The sequence below is a fragment of the Aphelocoma coerulescens genome, chromosome 5, assembly GCF_041296385.1.
Source record: "Aphelocoma coerulescens isolate FSJ_1873_10779 chromosome 5, UR_Acoe_1.0, whole genome shotgun sequence".
NCBI lineage: Eukaryota > Metazoa > Chordata > Aves > Passeriformes > Corvidae > Aphelocoma > Aphelocoma coerulescens.
The window spans coordinates 67,071,362-67,087,518 of NC_091019.1; the positions used below are offsets into that span (position 1 = coordinate 67,071,362).

The 16,157-nt window shown below is 51.6% G+C and overlaps 2 protein-coding genes across 3 annotated transcripts in view; one reads left to right on the forward strand and one right to left on the reverse strand.

Annotated features, from left to right (window-relative positions):
- The window catches only part of FANCM (FA complementation group M), a 55,755-nt gene extending 39,678 nt beyond the window's left edge, over positions 1–16,077 (reverse strand). Inside the window, exons 1-4 of the mRNA XM_069018698.1 lie at positions 15,322–16,077; positions 14,390–14,562; positions 13,455–13,532; positions 12,828–12,986 (exon numbers count right to left, since the gene is read on the reverse strand). Of these exons, the coding sequence (XP_068874799.1) occupies positions 12,828–12,986; positions 13,455–13,532; positions 14,390–14,562; positions 15,322–15,751 (840 nt within the window). The 5' untranslated portion in view covers positions 15,752–16,077. The remainder of the gene's footprint in view (positions 1–12,827; positions 12,987–13,454; positions 13,533–14,389; positions 14,563–15,321) is intronic.
- On the forward strand, positions 1,346–11,625 carry LOC138112034 (heme-binding protein 2-like). Of its 2 annotated transcripts, XM_069018715.1 has the most exons (6): positions 1,346–1,680; positions 4,713–4,804; positions 5,808–5,949; positions 7,320–7,503; positions 8,457–8,672; positions 10,925–11,625. In XM_069018715.1, exons 1-5 carry the CDS (start codon positions 1,452–1,454, stop codon positions 8,626–8,628), a joined length of 819 nt encoding a protein of 272 aa, XP_068874816.1. In that variant the 5' UTR covers positions 1,346–1,451; the 3' UTR covers positions 8,629–8,672; positions 10,925–11,625. The 2 variants fall into 2 exon arrangements, with proteins under 2 accessions (XP_068874816.1, XP_068874815.1); XM_069018714.1 differs by lacking the exon at positions 10,925–11,625 and having other exon boundaries at positions 8,457–10,164.
- Positions 16,078–16,157: the final 80 nt, after the last annotated feature.

Sequence of the window (16,157 nt, forward strand, 5' to 3'; positions counted from 1 at the left end):
ATCCATCGCTCCATGCCCGGCTCCCTCCATCCCTGCCCGGCACTGCCCTTCACCGGGCATCCATCGCTCCATGCCCGGCTCCCTCCATCCCTGCCCGGCACTGCCCTTCACCGGGCATCCATCGCTCCATGCCCGGCTCCCTCCATCCCTGCCCGGCACTGGGCGGGCAGAGGCCGGTCCCCCCCAGTCCCTTCACCGGGCATCCATCGCTCCATGCCCGGCTCTGTCCATCCCTGCCCAGCACTGGGCGGGCAGAGGCGGGTCCCCCCCAGTCCCCAGTCCCTTCACCGGGCATCCATCGCTCCATGCCCGGCTCCCTCCATCCCTGCCCGGCACTGCCCTTCACCGGGCATCCATCGCTCCATGCCCGGCTCCCTCCATCCCTGCCCGGCACTGCCCTTCACCGGGCATCCATCGCTCCATGCCCGGCTCCCTCCATCCCTGCCCGGCACTGCCCTTCACCGGGCATCCATCGCTCCATGCCCGGCTCCCTCCATCCCTGCCCGGCACTGGGCGGGCAGAGGCCGGTCCCCCCCAGTCCCTTCACCGGGCATCCATCGCTCCATGCCCGGCTCTGTCCATCCCTGCCCAGCACTGGGCGGGCAGAGGCGGGTCCCCCCCAGTCCCCAGTCCCTTCACCGGGCATCCATCGCTCCATGCCCGGCTCCCTCCATCCCTGCCCGGCACTGCCCTTCACCGGGCATCCATCGCTCCATGCCCGGCTCCCTCCATCCCTGCCCGGCACTGCCCTTCACCGGGCATCCATCGCTCCATGCCCGGCTCCCTCCATCCCTGCCCGGCACTGCCCTTCACCGGGCATCCATCGCTCCATGCCCGGCTCCCTCCATCCCTGCCCGGCACTGGGCGGGCAGAGGCCGGTCCCCCCCAGTCCCTTCACCGGGCATCCATCGCTCCATGCCCGGCTCTGTCCATCCCTGCCCAGCACTGGGCGGGCAGAGGCGGGTCCCCCCCAGTCCCCAGTCCCTTCACCGGGCATCCATCGCTCCATGCCCGGCTCCCTCCATCCCTGCCCGGCACTGCCCTTCACCGGGCATCCATCGCTCCATGCCCGGCTCCCTTCATCCCTGCCCGGCGCTGGGCGGGCAGAGGCCGGTCCCCCCCAGTCCCCAGTCCCTTCACCGGGCATCCATCGCTCCATGCCCGGCTCTGTCCATCCCTGCCCAGCACTGGGCGGGCAGAGGCCGGTTCCCCCCAGTCCCCAGTCCCTTCACCGGGCATCCATCGCTCCATGCCCGGCTCCCTCCATCCCTGCCCGGCACTGGGCGGGCAGAGGCCGGTCCCCCCCAGTCCCTTCACCGGGCATCCATCGCTCCATGCCCGGCTCTGTCCAGCCCTGCCCGGCGCTGGGCGGGCAGAGGCGGGTCCCGCCCGTGCCCCCGCCCCCGGTCCCGGTATAAAGCCCCGCGGCGGCGGCGCGGCGCGGAGCGGGGATGGAGACGGGCGGGTGCCGCATGGGCGGCGCGGGGCCCGGCGGCCCGGCCGCGATCACGCTGGAGGAGCTGGACGGGCTGGCCGAGGAGAGCGCCGACTCCGCGTACCACAGCCACGGCAGCAGCCTGGAGGAGGAGGCGGCCGAGCGCGTGGACGACGAGGAGCAGGAGCGGCTGCTGAGCTACTGGCAGAGCGTGGGCCGGGGGCACCAGGTGGACGTGCCCCGCGGTAAGGCCGGGATGAGGCGCTCGCCGGGATGCGGGATCAGGGACGGGCACGCGGGATGGCCCCGGGATAGGGCTGGGGATGCGGGACACGGCGATGAACACCCAGCAGTAAACACCCAGCGAAGTCCGCTGTGAGTCTGAGACACCGAAGTCTGGCTCTGAAGCGGCTAAAGCTTCACCCAGGGCGATGCAAAGCTTTCCATAATGTAGAGGAGCGGCTGCAGCAGCACTGGGGGGACCTATTCATACTAGAAACAACCAGTGCGAGTTTTCAGACTTAATTAAATATTAAACTGACTACCTGCAAAGGCATTCTTCCTAAGAATATCCCCTACACCCATCCAAAAAGTCAGTTCTTTGAGGAAAGAGGGCTGTATTTAAAAAGGGCACAGAATAAACAAGTAAAGGATTGATTTGCTTTTGACAGCGAGGCTCTCAGGCTCATTCTAGTCAGAAATTGGTTGTTTTCAATTTTAAGAAAGACCGGAGAGTCTGAAAGGCTGATCAGCCAGAGAACTCCTAACTAGCAGCAGAGAGTCACTACAAGCTCAGCTCGGTCACAGACTTTAACTCTGCCCTGTCCTGCCCAGAGCAGCAGAGATCTGCAGCATCTCTGCCGTGCAGGGAACTCACCTTCCCGAGCTGGGGAGAGCCACACCTAACCCTAACCCAGACCGCCCTGGACATCACCAGCATTAAATTACTGTTCTTAGAAACCCTTCTATACTCCAACACACCAAATTGAATCCATCCGCCTTTTCCAGCCACACCTTGAAGTCCATCTGAACTCTGTAATGCTTTAACAGTGACAATTAACGTGCTAAAAGAAGGGTAAGGTCGCTCTGAACAGACCTCCCTGCCTTGCCTTGCTCTCGCTGCCCCTGGAGGGGTCCCTGGGTGCCCGGTGCCATCCCAGAGTTTCAGCACTCACTCCAGCAGCCACGGGGCTGTGTCTGGAATGCTGGAACCTGACAGCTCCGGGATGCCCAGGGCACGGAGGGAGGGAAGAGCAGGGGGTCCCCGTTTAACACTCCCGAGTGCAGTGGGAATGCCTGGATGCAAAGCGGTCCTTAAGAGAGCTCTGGGCAGCAGAAAACCAGAGCCCTTCCCACAGAATTATCTAGTGCCTGGGCATTGGAATTCCTGAGAGCCATTAGGAGGGATAGAAAGTCTAAGGAATATGTCAAAAGCAGCGTTTGACCACACTTTAGCTATACAGTGTTACAGGTTTGCTCCGTGGCACTCAGCACACGTTACAAAAACCAAGACAGAATAATACAAGATTTTTCTTCAGGTCCTGTCCAGGGCAGGCAATGGAGGGGATTTTCCAGAAGGAGGAATCCCCCCATGACAAGGAGCAGACCATGCCCCGTGCCTCTGCTCCCTGGGAGCAGGCACAGGACCCGAGGGAGCAGCTGGAGCTGTGTCAGGGGGATTGGGATGGATTTTAGGGACAGGCTCTTCCCCCAGAGGGTGCTGGGCACTGCCCAGGCTCCCCAGGGAATGGGCACGGCCCCGAGGCTGCTCCAGGAGCGTTTGGACAGCGCTGCCAGGGATGCCCAGGGTGGGGTTGTTGGGGGGTCTGGGCAGGGACAGGAATTGGGATGATCCCGGTGGATCACTGAAACCATGACTAAAGAAAACACAACTGTCCTTGTCCCTCTGCTGCCTGCCAGCCTGGCCCTGTGCAGGTGGAGCTCTCCAGACAGGGACAACTGAAAGCACAGATTCACAAACTGGAGGATAAAACTCCCCCAAAGGACTTTAATCAGTTGTAATCCCCATCCTCTGCCTTAATATGGAATGAAAAAACCATCCCCCCACCCCCCCACTTATTGATAAAGTAATCTAAAAATAGAGTTAACTTTTCTAGAGTCCTGAAAGCTTTCCTAATTGTTGGAAAATTCAGTGCTGAACTCCAATCTACTTTTATTTTTTCCTCAGCCTCCAAAGAGATCAATTTTACCTGTCAGTTATTAGTCACATTTTAAACGTTTCCCAGCGATATATTTCAAAGAAAAAAAAATGTTTACACTTAACTACAGTGTAGCTTTCTCCCTTTTATTTTTTTTCCTCCCCTTTGTTTAAGGACCTTTACTATTCCAAATAGTCTTAAGGCTAAAGCCCTGGACTGGATGCCAGGAGATGGAGGTTTGATTCCCAGCTCAGCTACAGATTTACTAAGTGACCTCGGCCAAGTTAATTCTCCTGCATCTTAATTCTCCTCTCAAACATGGATAATACTCTCTTCTCCCATCTTCCTGCCTCGTCCACTGAGACCCTGAGGCAATTCAAACTCCCAGAAAAAGGGCTCTGGGAGCTGAAACTCATCCTTTTCCTGCATGTCCAGTACACACCCATGAGGCAGCAGGGCAGGAGTTCACATCCAGACTGTCAAACACTGCACGTAAAATTGAGTTTGTAATCCTCTAAGCACACAAATACCTTCATCACTTCAGCTTCAGAAGGCAAGGGACCAACTCTTGTGGAGGAAAGACTTTCCATTCCTATGACTGACCTTCTATCCAGTTTCCAAGCCTGTCTGTCAGGGATCAACTCCTAAGCAGAACTTATTTATGACCTTCAGCGTGAATTGATGTCAGGGCAACCACAGTTACAAACACACCTTTAGACATTAAACATCCTCTGGAAATCAATTCCCACTGCAGTATTTCCTTGAGCCTGGGAACAAGAGCAGCCAACCCAAGCTTATTTCACATGGATACACACCTGAATCCAGCAGCAAAAGAGTTGCTGGAACTGGGAATGTCCCCTGCACAGAGGCAGGAAATGGGGCACAGCCAAAGCTTTCCATGGACACTTGGGAAGCTGCAAGCACAGGGAATGGGAGAGGGAAACCTGTTCCTAACAGCACAGGGGCAGAACCCAGGTAAGCTCTCCTAGGAAAAGCTTTGTCCTCCCCTAGCAGAGAGCAAACAAAACCAGCCACAAAGAGCCCAGAGGAATGAAGCACATTTCAGTGTTGTTTCTGCAGCCTCAAGTCTCAGGTGGGAATGTGTGGTTCTGTTGCAGACATGGCAGAGCCCATCCAGCAGCTGACCAGGAATAACAACCCCCAGGAGAGACAGACCATCCCCTTCACCCTGATCCAGCGCAAGGAGAAGGTACTGCTGCCCAGGGTGGCTTTCCTGGCTCCCAGGGGCTCCTCTGAAAGTTCTTTTAACTGCTTAGGACTCTGAACATCAAGTGCAAAGCACTGTAACTGTGCCACTCCCTCTCCTCTGAAACACCTCATCCCTTGAACATGTGTCATTTTCTTTTTTGCAAGGTAGAAACTGTCAGGAAAGCCAGAAGATGGCCAGGAATCACAGCCTTTGTGACATAATTAAAGAAAATCCCCTCTTTCTTTGCCATTTGAAATAAAATGCCCATTCCCTTCATTTAAATCGGTGCATTTGCCCCTTTACACAGTCAATTTAATAAAACCTTAGCAAAGAGTACTTGAAAGAGATTAATATCTGAATTTAAAACCAAAAACTTACTTCTGTATCACGGATCATTATCAAACAAAACAGCAATGTGCAAATCCATCTTATCCTCTAATAAAAAAACTGAAATTAAGGTACAGCAAATTCCTTCCAGCTCAGGAAATGTGCAAACAAATGTCTAACTTTACATCAACAAACCATGAAAACCTTTACTGGCCATCTATGAGGACTTTTTGGCCATATTTCTTTTAAATAGATTTAGATCATTCACATTTATAAATACCATCATTTGAGTGTGTTTCATCTAAACAGTTTGGGACTCCTGACTGTTTATGCTGTAATGAAAAGCTTGAAAGCAATTTCTCAGTATTACTGTAGCTAAAAATAAGGTTATTCAGTGTTAATTGCAACTAAATGTTTAATAGTGCCAGCCCAAAAGGTGACAGATCTTTATTTTAAAGGAGGACTACCTAGAAATTGGCTGAAGTCAGTTTTGATCCAAAATCAGCAGTGTATTCCTTGGTTTATAGGAGGAAGGAGTAAAATTCATGTTTCTTTCAAGATCATGTCACTGAGAGCTGAAAAAAAGGTGCAGCTCTTGTGCTCAACTTGTATTTGTTTGCTTGATGGTTTCAGATGATTGAATTAACCCCCCAAATTGTCCTCTCTGTGTTTGCAGCTGGGAGATCTGCTCTATGAGAAAAGGCAGTATGGGAAAGCCAAGTGGGCTTGTATAAAGATGAAAGAGAAGCAGTACGAACAGAGCATCTGCCTGGGGTTCATGAAGCTCATGAGGTACATCTGTGAGCAGAACTCCTCAGGTAATGGGCACCTCAGTCCTACAGCAGAGTCAGAAAATTGTATTTCTGAACTAGCTCCTCCTAATTAGGGAGGTGCTGTGATTAGCTTTTCCCAAATATGCCACCCTGTAGGGACATCTTTCCATGACACAGCCTTTCCAGAAAAATCATAGAAATCATGGAATGGTTGGGGTTGGAAGGATGTTAAATCCACCCAGTGCCACCCCTGCCATGGGCAGGGACACCTCCCACTGTCCCAGGCTGCTCCAAGCTCTCTGCTGTAAATCTGGCATTTGCTACAGGATTTTAGGGGTTTAATGTTCACAGCAGCACTGAAATCATCTGTCAGAGTGTGATACCAAAAGGGACCAGAGTTTTCTGCCTCTTTCCCTTTCACTCAAGATATTAAATTGTCCCTGTCCCAATGGACACAGACAATTTGTGGTTGAAGCATGTTTTCCACAAAGATACTCCAGTTTTAACTCAAAATAATGGCAAATCCACCATGTCCTTGAGAGCTTGTGGCTGCCTGTAAAATGTGCACCTGGTGTCCAATCCAATTTAAACTGGTTTTTACTTCCAGACATCAGTTCTCATATTTTTCATCCTCCAGTTATTACAAAGTTTTGCCATGCCCAGTGCTCTGTGCTGTAATTGAGTCAGCCCTTAAGTGTCTTTCCAAGAAAATACGAACATTGATCACAAAAGCTTTTCTTTCCTCGGGTACCTTCCCCACTCTCCCCATTCTCTTAACACTTTAACATGGTTTAAAGGTAATTTTAGCTCCAGGGATTTTTTTCAATCTCTACAGAAGGGAAGTTCCCTCTGTCAGCCATCTCTGCTTCCCCTCCCGCAGTCCAAACACACAACAGTGCAAAAAAATACTGCAGCATTTTTAACAACAGCAAATCCTCCATGAATTCACAAAGCAGCCCTTCTCTTGCCTGCAGTTCTGTTCCCAAATATTTATATACTCTGTCTCAGACACACACGCACAAACATTTGCACACACACCAACTGCACAGCACAGTGAAATCATGGAACCACAGATGGTTTGGAAGGGACCTTAAAGCTCCTCCTGTTCCACCCCCTGCCAGGGCAGGGACACCTCCCACTATCCCCAGGTTGCTCCAAGCCCCATCCAGCCTGGCCTTGGACACTTGCAGGGATCCAGGGGCAGCCACAGCTGCTCTGAGCACCCTGTGCCAGTGCTGCACTGGTACTTCCAACTTGGAGCACACCCCCACTGTCTAAACCATCCCGATGAAATCCTTTCACGAACCCTGTGCACTCATTTAAACAATTCAGTACGAGTTCAGCAGGCCAGCACAGGGTGCAAACCTTCTCTTGCTGTCTCCTAAATCCTCTCAAACCCCACTGTGTGTGCCCAGGGCTGTACCTGGGGATCACCGTCCCCATCGTGACCATCGTGCACACCAACGAGGCGCTGTCGGCGATGACACAGGCGGTGACCGTGGCCTATTACCTGCCCGAGGTGCTGCAGGACCAGCCCCCACACCCCTTCGACTCCGACATCATCATCGAGGAGTGGCCTGCCACCATTGTCTACAGCAGGTGAGAAATGCTTTAACTCTGCTCAACACAGGAAGAACATGCAGTTCGATTTTTAAACCTTGTAAAAGGTAACAAACGGTAAAACTTGAATGTTCAGGAGTTGTAAAAGCTGCCTGTTGTATGAACGGGATGGTCAGGAAATAATGGTTAACTATTTATATCAGGAAAGGCTCTTCCCCCAGAGGGTGCTGGGCACTGCCCAGGCTCCCCAGGGAATGGGCACGGCCCCGAGGCTGCCAGAGCTCCAGGAGCGTTTGGACAGCGCTGCCAGGGATGCCCAGGGTGGGGCTGTTGGGGGGTCTGGGCAGGGACAGGGGCTGGACTCCACAATCCTTGTGGGTCCCTTCCAGCTCAGGATATTCTACATTTAAATCAATTACTTGGTAAAATGATGCATCTGTAAATGTGTGATAAAACACACATTTTTATGATTATGCTCAGTAGTCAGGAACAAAGCTTCCAACATGGCACAAAAAATATTAAGAAAAAATTGTTTGGGATCAGTCACAGTCAGTACCACTGGTGAAACACAACCAAATAATTCAGAAGGCATTTCTAGTCTCTGGAAAAACAATGGGTTTAAAAAGAACCACGGAATTCTTTTTAAAGAAAAGACCTTTGAGATCATCAAGTTCAATCCATGACCTAACACCACCTTGCCAACTAAACCACGGCACTGAGTGCCACATCCAGGCTTTCCTTAAACAGCTCCAGGGCTGGTGCTTCCACCACCTCCCTGGGCAGCCCTTTCCAACACCCAATCACTCTTTCTGTGAGGTGCTTTTTCCTGATGTCCAGCCTAAACCTCCCCCGGTGCACCTGAGGGCTGTCCCCTTTTGTCCCGTGGCGGTTCCTCGGGAGCAGAGCCACCCCCACCGGGCTGCACCTCCTGTCGGGAGCCGCGGGGTGCGGCCGCAGTGGATCTGAACTCGCTATCGAGGTGACCATTGCAGGAGCTTCCGAGGGATCACCAACGAAGACTCGATCATGAGAGAGATCAACCTGCTGGCAGCCATCCTGGAGAGCCCCGAGCTGTGCCTGCGGGACACGTTCATCATCGCCGGCTACACCAACCCGGCCGCCGCCAACCGCCACAACGAGATCTGGTTCCTGCAGCGGCCCTGAGCTCCTGCTGCCCCGGGGAGCCAGCCCCGTGTCCCCCCTCCCAGGTCAGCAACGGGGCTCTCGGCTGGGTGAGGGAGAACCGGCCCAGCCCAGCCCCAGCCCGAGGTCATGCCCCACACACAGATCCCTACGGCAACTCTGACAGCTTTTACACAAATTTAATGGAGGGTTTGAGCACTTTAAAAGTTAGTTCATCTTATCCATTTTTTTTTACAAGGTAAGGGAGGCAGAGACCTCTCCCTTCATCCATTTTTTGGCATCCCTAGCCTGCTTGTGGCTCAGGGTGGTCCCTGGGGACATCCCAGAGCCCTAGCCTGCTCTGGTGCTGCACAAAGACCCCGCTGGGGCTTTCAGTGGGACACACCAAGCCCACCTCACACAGGCAGAGAAAGAATGTCCAGGTCTTAGTTCCTGAAGAGAACTACCAGATCTATCCCATTGGGATTAAAGCACGGAGCAAGAACAGGCCAGTGCTGACAGCTGTGGCACAGAGAGCCCCAGTGCTTACCTCAGAAAGCTCCCAACCAAAGCACCCCGAGTCTGGAGAAGAGACCAAAAAGGCACCACAGCCCCACTGCTCGTTCAAGTGTTGACAGCAAAATTACGGGTTACCTTCTTCACACCCCCCCAGGAACCCCATGACTGCCTCTGGCATTCCCAAGGAGACACTGGTTACTTTTAACTCCAGCTTTCTGAACAGTTTATCCTCACAGCTCTGCTGGATGTTGAAACATTGCAGCTGGAGTAAACTGTTCAGAACTTCTGACGCTGCTCTGGCAGCCCCACGCTATTAATGGGATAAATGACACAAATACTCACAGAGAAAATCCCAGCCAGGAGTGACCTCGGGCAGCCACCTCTGCTGAGAGCAGGGCCAGGCAGAGCTGGCTGCTCCAGGCACCACAGCCAGGCTGGAGCATCCCCAGGGATGGGAGCCCACAGCCCCTCTGGGCCCTGTCCCAGTGTCTGACCACCCTCACTGTGAGAGTTTCTTCTTCTTCTTCTATCAATCTGTTGTTTGTTTTGTCCTTTACCCCTATGATAACCCTTCAGCTGCCAGCCTGGCTCGCTGCAGAGGCTGAGCTCCCACATTGCAGAGCCCCCAGAAGGTCTGGGAGCAGCATTCCCACTGCTCCACAGAGCCCAAAAGCACCTACTGCACTTTAGAATCAGGGTAGCAAACAATTCTGCTCTCCAAAATCCCTCCCTAATGTCTCTCCTTACTGATATGAGGGTAGAGCTTATTCTTGATAGAAGTGAATGTCTTTTTATATAAAATTCACTGAGTACATCACCAGCATTATTTATTGATTACAGGATTTAGGGTTTCAACAGAGCTTCTGTGCTCTTTAATTACAACACACAGACCAGCAAGCAGAGCCAGTGGCTGCTAACTCACAGCAGGGTGAAAAAATAACTCCAAAAATGGATTTGTGGAGGGCTTCTGAAAGAACCTGAAGCCTCCTGGTCCCACAGGGCTCTGTGCTCAATCCAAAACCTCTCCCTGAGCAGCAGGATCACAGTGGCCCTGGCTTAAGTGGGACCAAGGTGCCCTCTGGTGCCTTCTGGGCATGGAGATTCCTTGGGAAGCAGCAAGGAGAGGGGAAAAAGAAAACAGAAAATAAGAGAGAGACACAAAAACCTTCGTTTTAACACAAACCCCGAATCTTTATGGGCAGGGAAGAAAAACCACCCAAATCAACTAAAATGCAATACAGTGTCACAGCCTGGGAAAGGGAAAATTAAAAATGCCAGGCAGCATTAAACTAAAAGCTCTTAAATAGAGAAAAAACAGTAAAAATATTCTAAAACCTGAGGTGAATAGAGGGCCCAAGGAGGCATTAAATAAAATCCTTTGTTCTCATATCCTCCCCCAGACTTTTATAAGAGCAAACAAAAGTAATTTTCACCTTTGACAAGATTTTATGGCAAATTAAAGACATTTCTGCCATCTGATTGCTTTTGCCAGTTAGAGAAATTCTCGTAATGCTTTGGCACAACAGATGTTGGATAGCTCCTGCAAGCAGTGAAATCCTCTCACCACAGAGCACCAGCTTGTACAGCATTTCCATTCTGACCCTCTCCTGCAGAAGCACTGCTGTGTCTCACGTCCCTGTCCATGGCAGCCCGACCCTCCTGTGACTCAGCTCGCCGTGGTGACGTTCCAGAGACGTCCCTGAAGCACGAGCAGAGCTCTCTGAGGGTGCTGACATCCCACCCACAGCCCGGTGTTCCCTGCTGCTCCTGGCAAACTGTGAATTCCAACATAGCTTTTGTTTCTTTTGACTCCTGTTAGATGGCTTCTGCTGCTGAGACAAAAACTACTTCAGCTCCAGTTTGGAGATACACTTCATGGCTTGGTACCAGCAGCTGTCACTGGCCCTCACCAGCACAGGGACCACCAGCTCCAGTGTTTAGCTGACACTCAGTACAGTTTATTTGGTTGTTACACCAGTGAATGCCAAGCAAACACCACTCTTGCTCAGATCTGAGAACATCATGTCAAGCAGGATTACCTAGAACAGGTATTTTGTTATCCATCCGTAGCTCTGCTTTGGGAGCCACTCATGGATTTTCAGTTTTGATGGGAAGTTATTAGGTTTCCACTCATGAAAGGAGGTAATAAAACAGCATTCACCCCTATTTTTGGAAGATTAAATGATGTAGCCTTAACAGGTAAGTGTTATCCTGCATACTGTGTATTTTTCCAAACAAGAGTTAGTGCCTAAAAAGTTTATTCCAGCTATTGTGATACTCAGGGCCTTGCTTATTGTATGTAAAGACATCTCAACAGAGCTCCTCTGGCATTGTTGCGCTGTGCTGTTTGACACTGTCCTTCGTTCTCACTGAAATGTTGTCGTGTTTACTGGTACTGTTTGTCACAATTAAAGAGAATGATTCTACTGTGCACAGGACACCTGGCTCTCGTTCTTGGAGCAGACACAGGTGCTTTTGCTCTCCTGCCTTTGGATGCTGCTCTGATTTTACAAAAGCCATTTAAGCCCTACATTTGCAATGGTCACCTCAAGAGCAGAACCTGAGGTCCAGGAGCCACTTCCCCACGTGCTGAGGCCTCCAGAACTGAGGCTTGGCCTTGGCACACACTGCAAACCATCCCTTCAGCCCCGTGGGTTACTAGAAGTCGAGTTCTCCAGTAAAGCAGCAGCAATTCAAATGCAAATAGCAGACCAGAGAAAGGAAACAGAAACACTGCAGGCAAAGCTGATGTAGCCAAACCAACGTGCTTATTGCAGGTTAAATCCCAAGTGAAACCCCCCAAAATAAACCCCTGCACTCAACAGAGCATTCAGAGGCACCTGCAGTGATGCAAAACTACTTCAAAGTTTCTCTTTATCAGGGGAAGTTCCTCAGTTAAACACTCTCAGGTCACTGGGTTGAAAACAGCTGATGCACTCACAAGTTTTTGCCTTCCAGTGCTCCTCACAAAACTACACCAAAATCAATCAGCTTTAACCAAAACCATGCTCTGAGGCCAACAGCCTGATACATAACTTACTCCTAATTTTTTATGCCTCTCACTGAACAAAGAGCAGATATTCTGAACTTTTTAAAGTGGTATCTTATATAACATCATTTGCCTACCAGTACCTCAGTGGGAAGGCACAGATCACTGAGTTACAACTGACTGACAAACAGCTCTGGCCCCCAAAAATCTCTCCTATATTTGGGCATTACAGATGGGTAAAAAGAAAAAGATATCATCATCATCGAAACAGGCTCAAAATAAACCAATTTAAAAAACCTCCAGGAGAACTAATTACACTCACAGATGACTTAAAGCTCTAAAGAATATTCTTAATCAGAGAAAATGTTCCAGTGCACACACAGATTCCTTAAGGCATTCTCGACATCTTAATACTCCTGAATTCAGCCAAATGCAGAAACCTCAGTTTAGGTCTGGGGTCAATTTTGCAAAGACTCCTGAAAGAAGGTGAGGAAACAAATTGGATTGCAAGTTTTCCACCTGAGCTTTTCAAGTTACTGCAAGGTAAAAGGTGTCCTTGGTGCAAAGTGAAACTGCAGCTGCTGCAACTGAAACCGTGTTGCTTAATTTACCTTCTAATCAATGTTAATTACACAGGAAAGTGTTGCCTTTATAAACCTCTGCAAGTCTAGATGGAGATGATAAAACACTTACTGTCACTGGCCACTGACCAAAAAGGAAATGCAGCACTCACCTTGATGTAAGTGTTCTGAATTTCTACCAGTTCTTCTCCAAGTGGGACTACAATTTTTTCCACTTGTCTCTCGTGAGAATAAGGCTGAATTTCTGGAGAATCTTCAGCACACACCTCTATCTGAGCAATCAGCAAGTTGGAGATAACTTGTTGCACAGCCTGGTAGAGCAGCCACAAAAACAAAGTAACTATTTCCATGTTTTAGCAGGTCTTAAACAGAATTGTAAGGAAAAGGCACCCATTGCCTGGGATGAAAAAGGAAAGGAAGGTCAGGAAATAGAATCCCAGACTGGCTGGGGTTGGAAAGGAACCTTAAATCCCACCCCTGCCATGGCAGGGACACCTCCCACTGTCCCAGGCTGCTCCAAGCCCCAGTGTCCAACCTGGCCTGGGACACTGCCAGGGATCCAGGGGCAGCCACAGCTGCTCTGGGCATTCCTCACAAATAAATAATATATGGTTTATAGCATGAAAAGCACCAAGCCTCAACAAGTAATGGACTGCAGAGAGATTCAGTCTCAATGGGGAATTCTAATGGACTTCAGGACCCTGCAGAGGCTTCAGGCAAAAGAAGAGAGCTTCCACTCAACCTTGATTATTTAAGTCTTGCAAGAAGCTTGGGCTCACCTTGGTGTCACTGCCAGGGGTGGCACTCAGGGCCAGGACCCGGAACTGATTTGTGTATTTGCTCAGCTCCCTCACCACCTAAGAACAGGAACGTTCCATTAATGCCCTTAAAGGAGATTATTTGCTTGTACAAACTACATCAATGAAAATACCCACTAAGGAGGAAAGGCTTAACAAAACACACTAAAAATATTGAATCCCAGAATGGTTTGGGTGGGAAGGGACCTTAAATCCCACCCAGTGCCAGCCCTGCCATGGCAGGGACACCTCCCACTGTCCCAGGCTGCTCCAGCCCCACCCAGCCTGGCCTTGGGCACTGCCAGGGATCCAGGGGCAGCCTGGAAATGTACCAAGAACAACCTTGGCAAATTATGAAATATTTTCTCCCTTGATTTAACAAAAGTATTGACAGCCCACTAACTCAGGCGAGCTGCCAAAATGTGAGTCTGAAGAAAAACTCTAAAACAAGTAAATCCTGGATGATTAATCCCACAAAATCTGAACTCCACAAATATCCAGTAAATTCCTCCAGTGGATCAAAGCAACTTCTTATATCACCTATTGCTCTGAGATCAACTCATGATACTGCAATAAACTCTTGGCTAATCAACACTAACCCCAAATATAAAAAGAAATCTTAAACTGATATTACTCTGTTAAAGAACCTTACAGTTTTTTTTAAACTGCCCAGCCAAAAGTATTTTTAAACCAAAATTACAATCTAATGTAGGCATTAAAAAAATACCTTATAGGTATCATTAACAAACAAGGCAATGACAACACACAGGAGTGTTGAATCTCTTTCAAACAAAGTTAAGGACCTCAAGGACAATCTCCCACAGCTGTGACAGGGGCACTTCATGGAGATCCTGTAAATAATTTTGGGGAAGGTTTTTGTAACTGGGAGAGAAGAGTGGGGGTGGCTCCAGCCCTACCTGGCAGTAGGCATGATTGCCAAGGGCTTTGTGGGCTTCATCAATAACCAGACATTTGATCTCCACAGCAGGACAAGTCCCACGGGAAAGGTCATTGACCATTATCTGAGGTGTGAGGAAAAAGACTCTCTTGGTATTCCACAGCTCCCGCCGGCCCAGAGCCTGGGTTCCTCCTAGAAATAAAACAAATAACATCAGGGAACTGGTTTACTGGGAATAAAGTATGGCCTGTGACCTGAGAGCGATAGGGTTGGCAGACACATAAAATTATGGAATGGTTTGGGTTGAAAAGGGAGCTTAAATCCCACCCAGTGCCAGCCCTGCCCTGGCAGGGACACCTCCCACTGTCCCAGGCTGATCCCAGCCCCAATGTCCAGCCTGGCCTTGGGCACTGCCAGGGATCCAGGGCCTCCCCACCCTCACTGAATACAATGACTGGGAAGAGGTTTTTTGCATTAAAAAATTAAATCCAGAACCATGGTAAGACTGGGAAGCTCAAGATATCTCGTAGCTGCCCACTGCCCTACACATCATTTAAAACACCTCTGGGAAAGGTCTGGGCCAAAAGACAGCTCATGGGTTCAGTCATTAAGGCTATTGCTTCAGTGAGTAACAAACTGCAGCTCAGGGGGTCCGGAAAGACTTTCTAAAAAGTGGCAAGGAAAGCAACAAGCGGAGGGAAAGAGCGGGGGAAAAGTTAGAAAAAGGATAAAACGCGTCATTATTCTTTGGCTTAACCATCACGCAGAGCCCTCTGTGTGCGCAGCCACCCGCAGGCTGCGACCACGGAGCCGCGCCCCAGCGCTTCACCCTTTATACAGACGCCCTGGGGTTTTACCCACTGCGAAACCAACAGTTAACCCTCCCAACACCCCTCACGCTGCATTTCTTCCCCCTGCGCTGTGGCATTTCAGCCCTTCAGCAGCCCGTACCTGTCATCTCCGCCATGTCCCGGGCCGGGATGCCCATGACGCGGCCGCACGCCTCCATCTGCTGGGCCACCAGCGGCTTGGTGGGGGCGAGGAACAGCACCTTCCCCGAAGGGAACCAGCGGTAGAAGTTGTACATGACCACGGCGGCCACGAAGGTCTTGCCCAGCCCCGTGGGCAGGCACACGAGGGTGTTGGCCAGCAGCGCGGCGCCGGCCATGCGCTCCTGGTACGGGCGCACCGGCAGGTTGGTGGGGTAGATCCAGATGGACCCCGCCGCCTCGCTGAACCCCTCCAGCGGGCCGGGGTCGGCCGCGGCCGCGGCTGCCAGCAGCAGGTCGTCATCGCTGTCGCCGCCCGCGTCCCTCGGCTCGCTTTTGCTCTCGGGCGCCCGCCAGACCTGCGGCAGAGTGCGCTGCCGGCCGCCGCTCATCCTGCCCCGCGCCGCTTCCCGCACGCCGCCATTTTAGCCCTGCCCGAAGCTTGAAATCGCCGCCGAGAGCCACGGGGAGCCGCCTCCCGGCCCTCCCCTTCTCCCCGCGCCGGGTCCCGGCCCTCCCCTTCTCCCCGGGCCGGGTCCCGGCCCTCCCCTTCTCCCCGGCCGGGTCCCGGCCCTCCCCTCGCCCTGCGGCTCCCGCCAAGCCCGAGGCCACCCCGCGGCCGCCGCCGCTGCTCTCGCTCACGGCGCTCCCCGGCCGCCACGAGGCGGCGCCATTTTACCCCTCCCTCCCTCGGCGCCGCCGCCCTCAAACCTCCCCGGAGGCTCGGCCGGGGGAGAAGGGGAGGGCCCGAAGGCGGCTTTCCGACCCTCCCCTTCTGTCCCGACCCTCCCCTTCTGC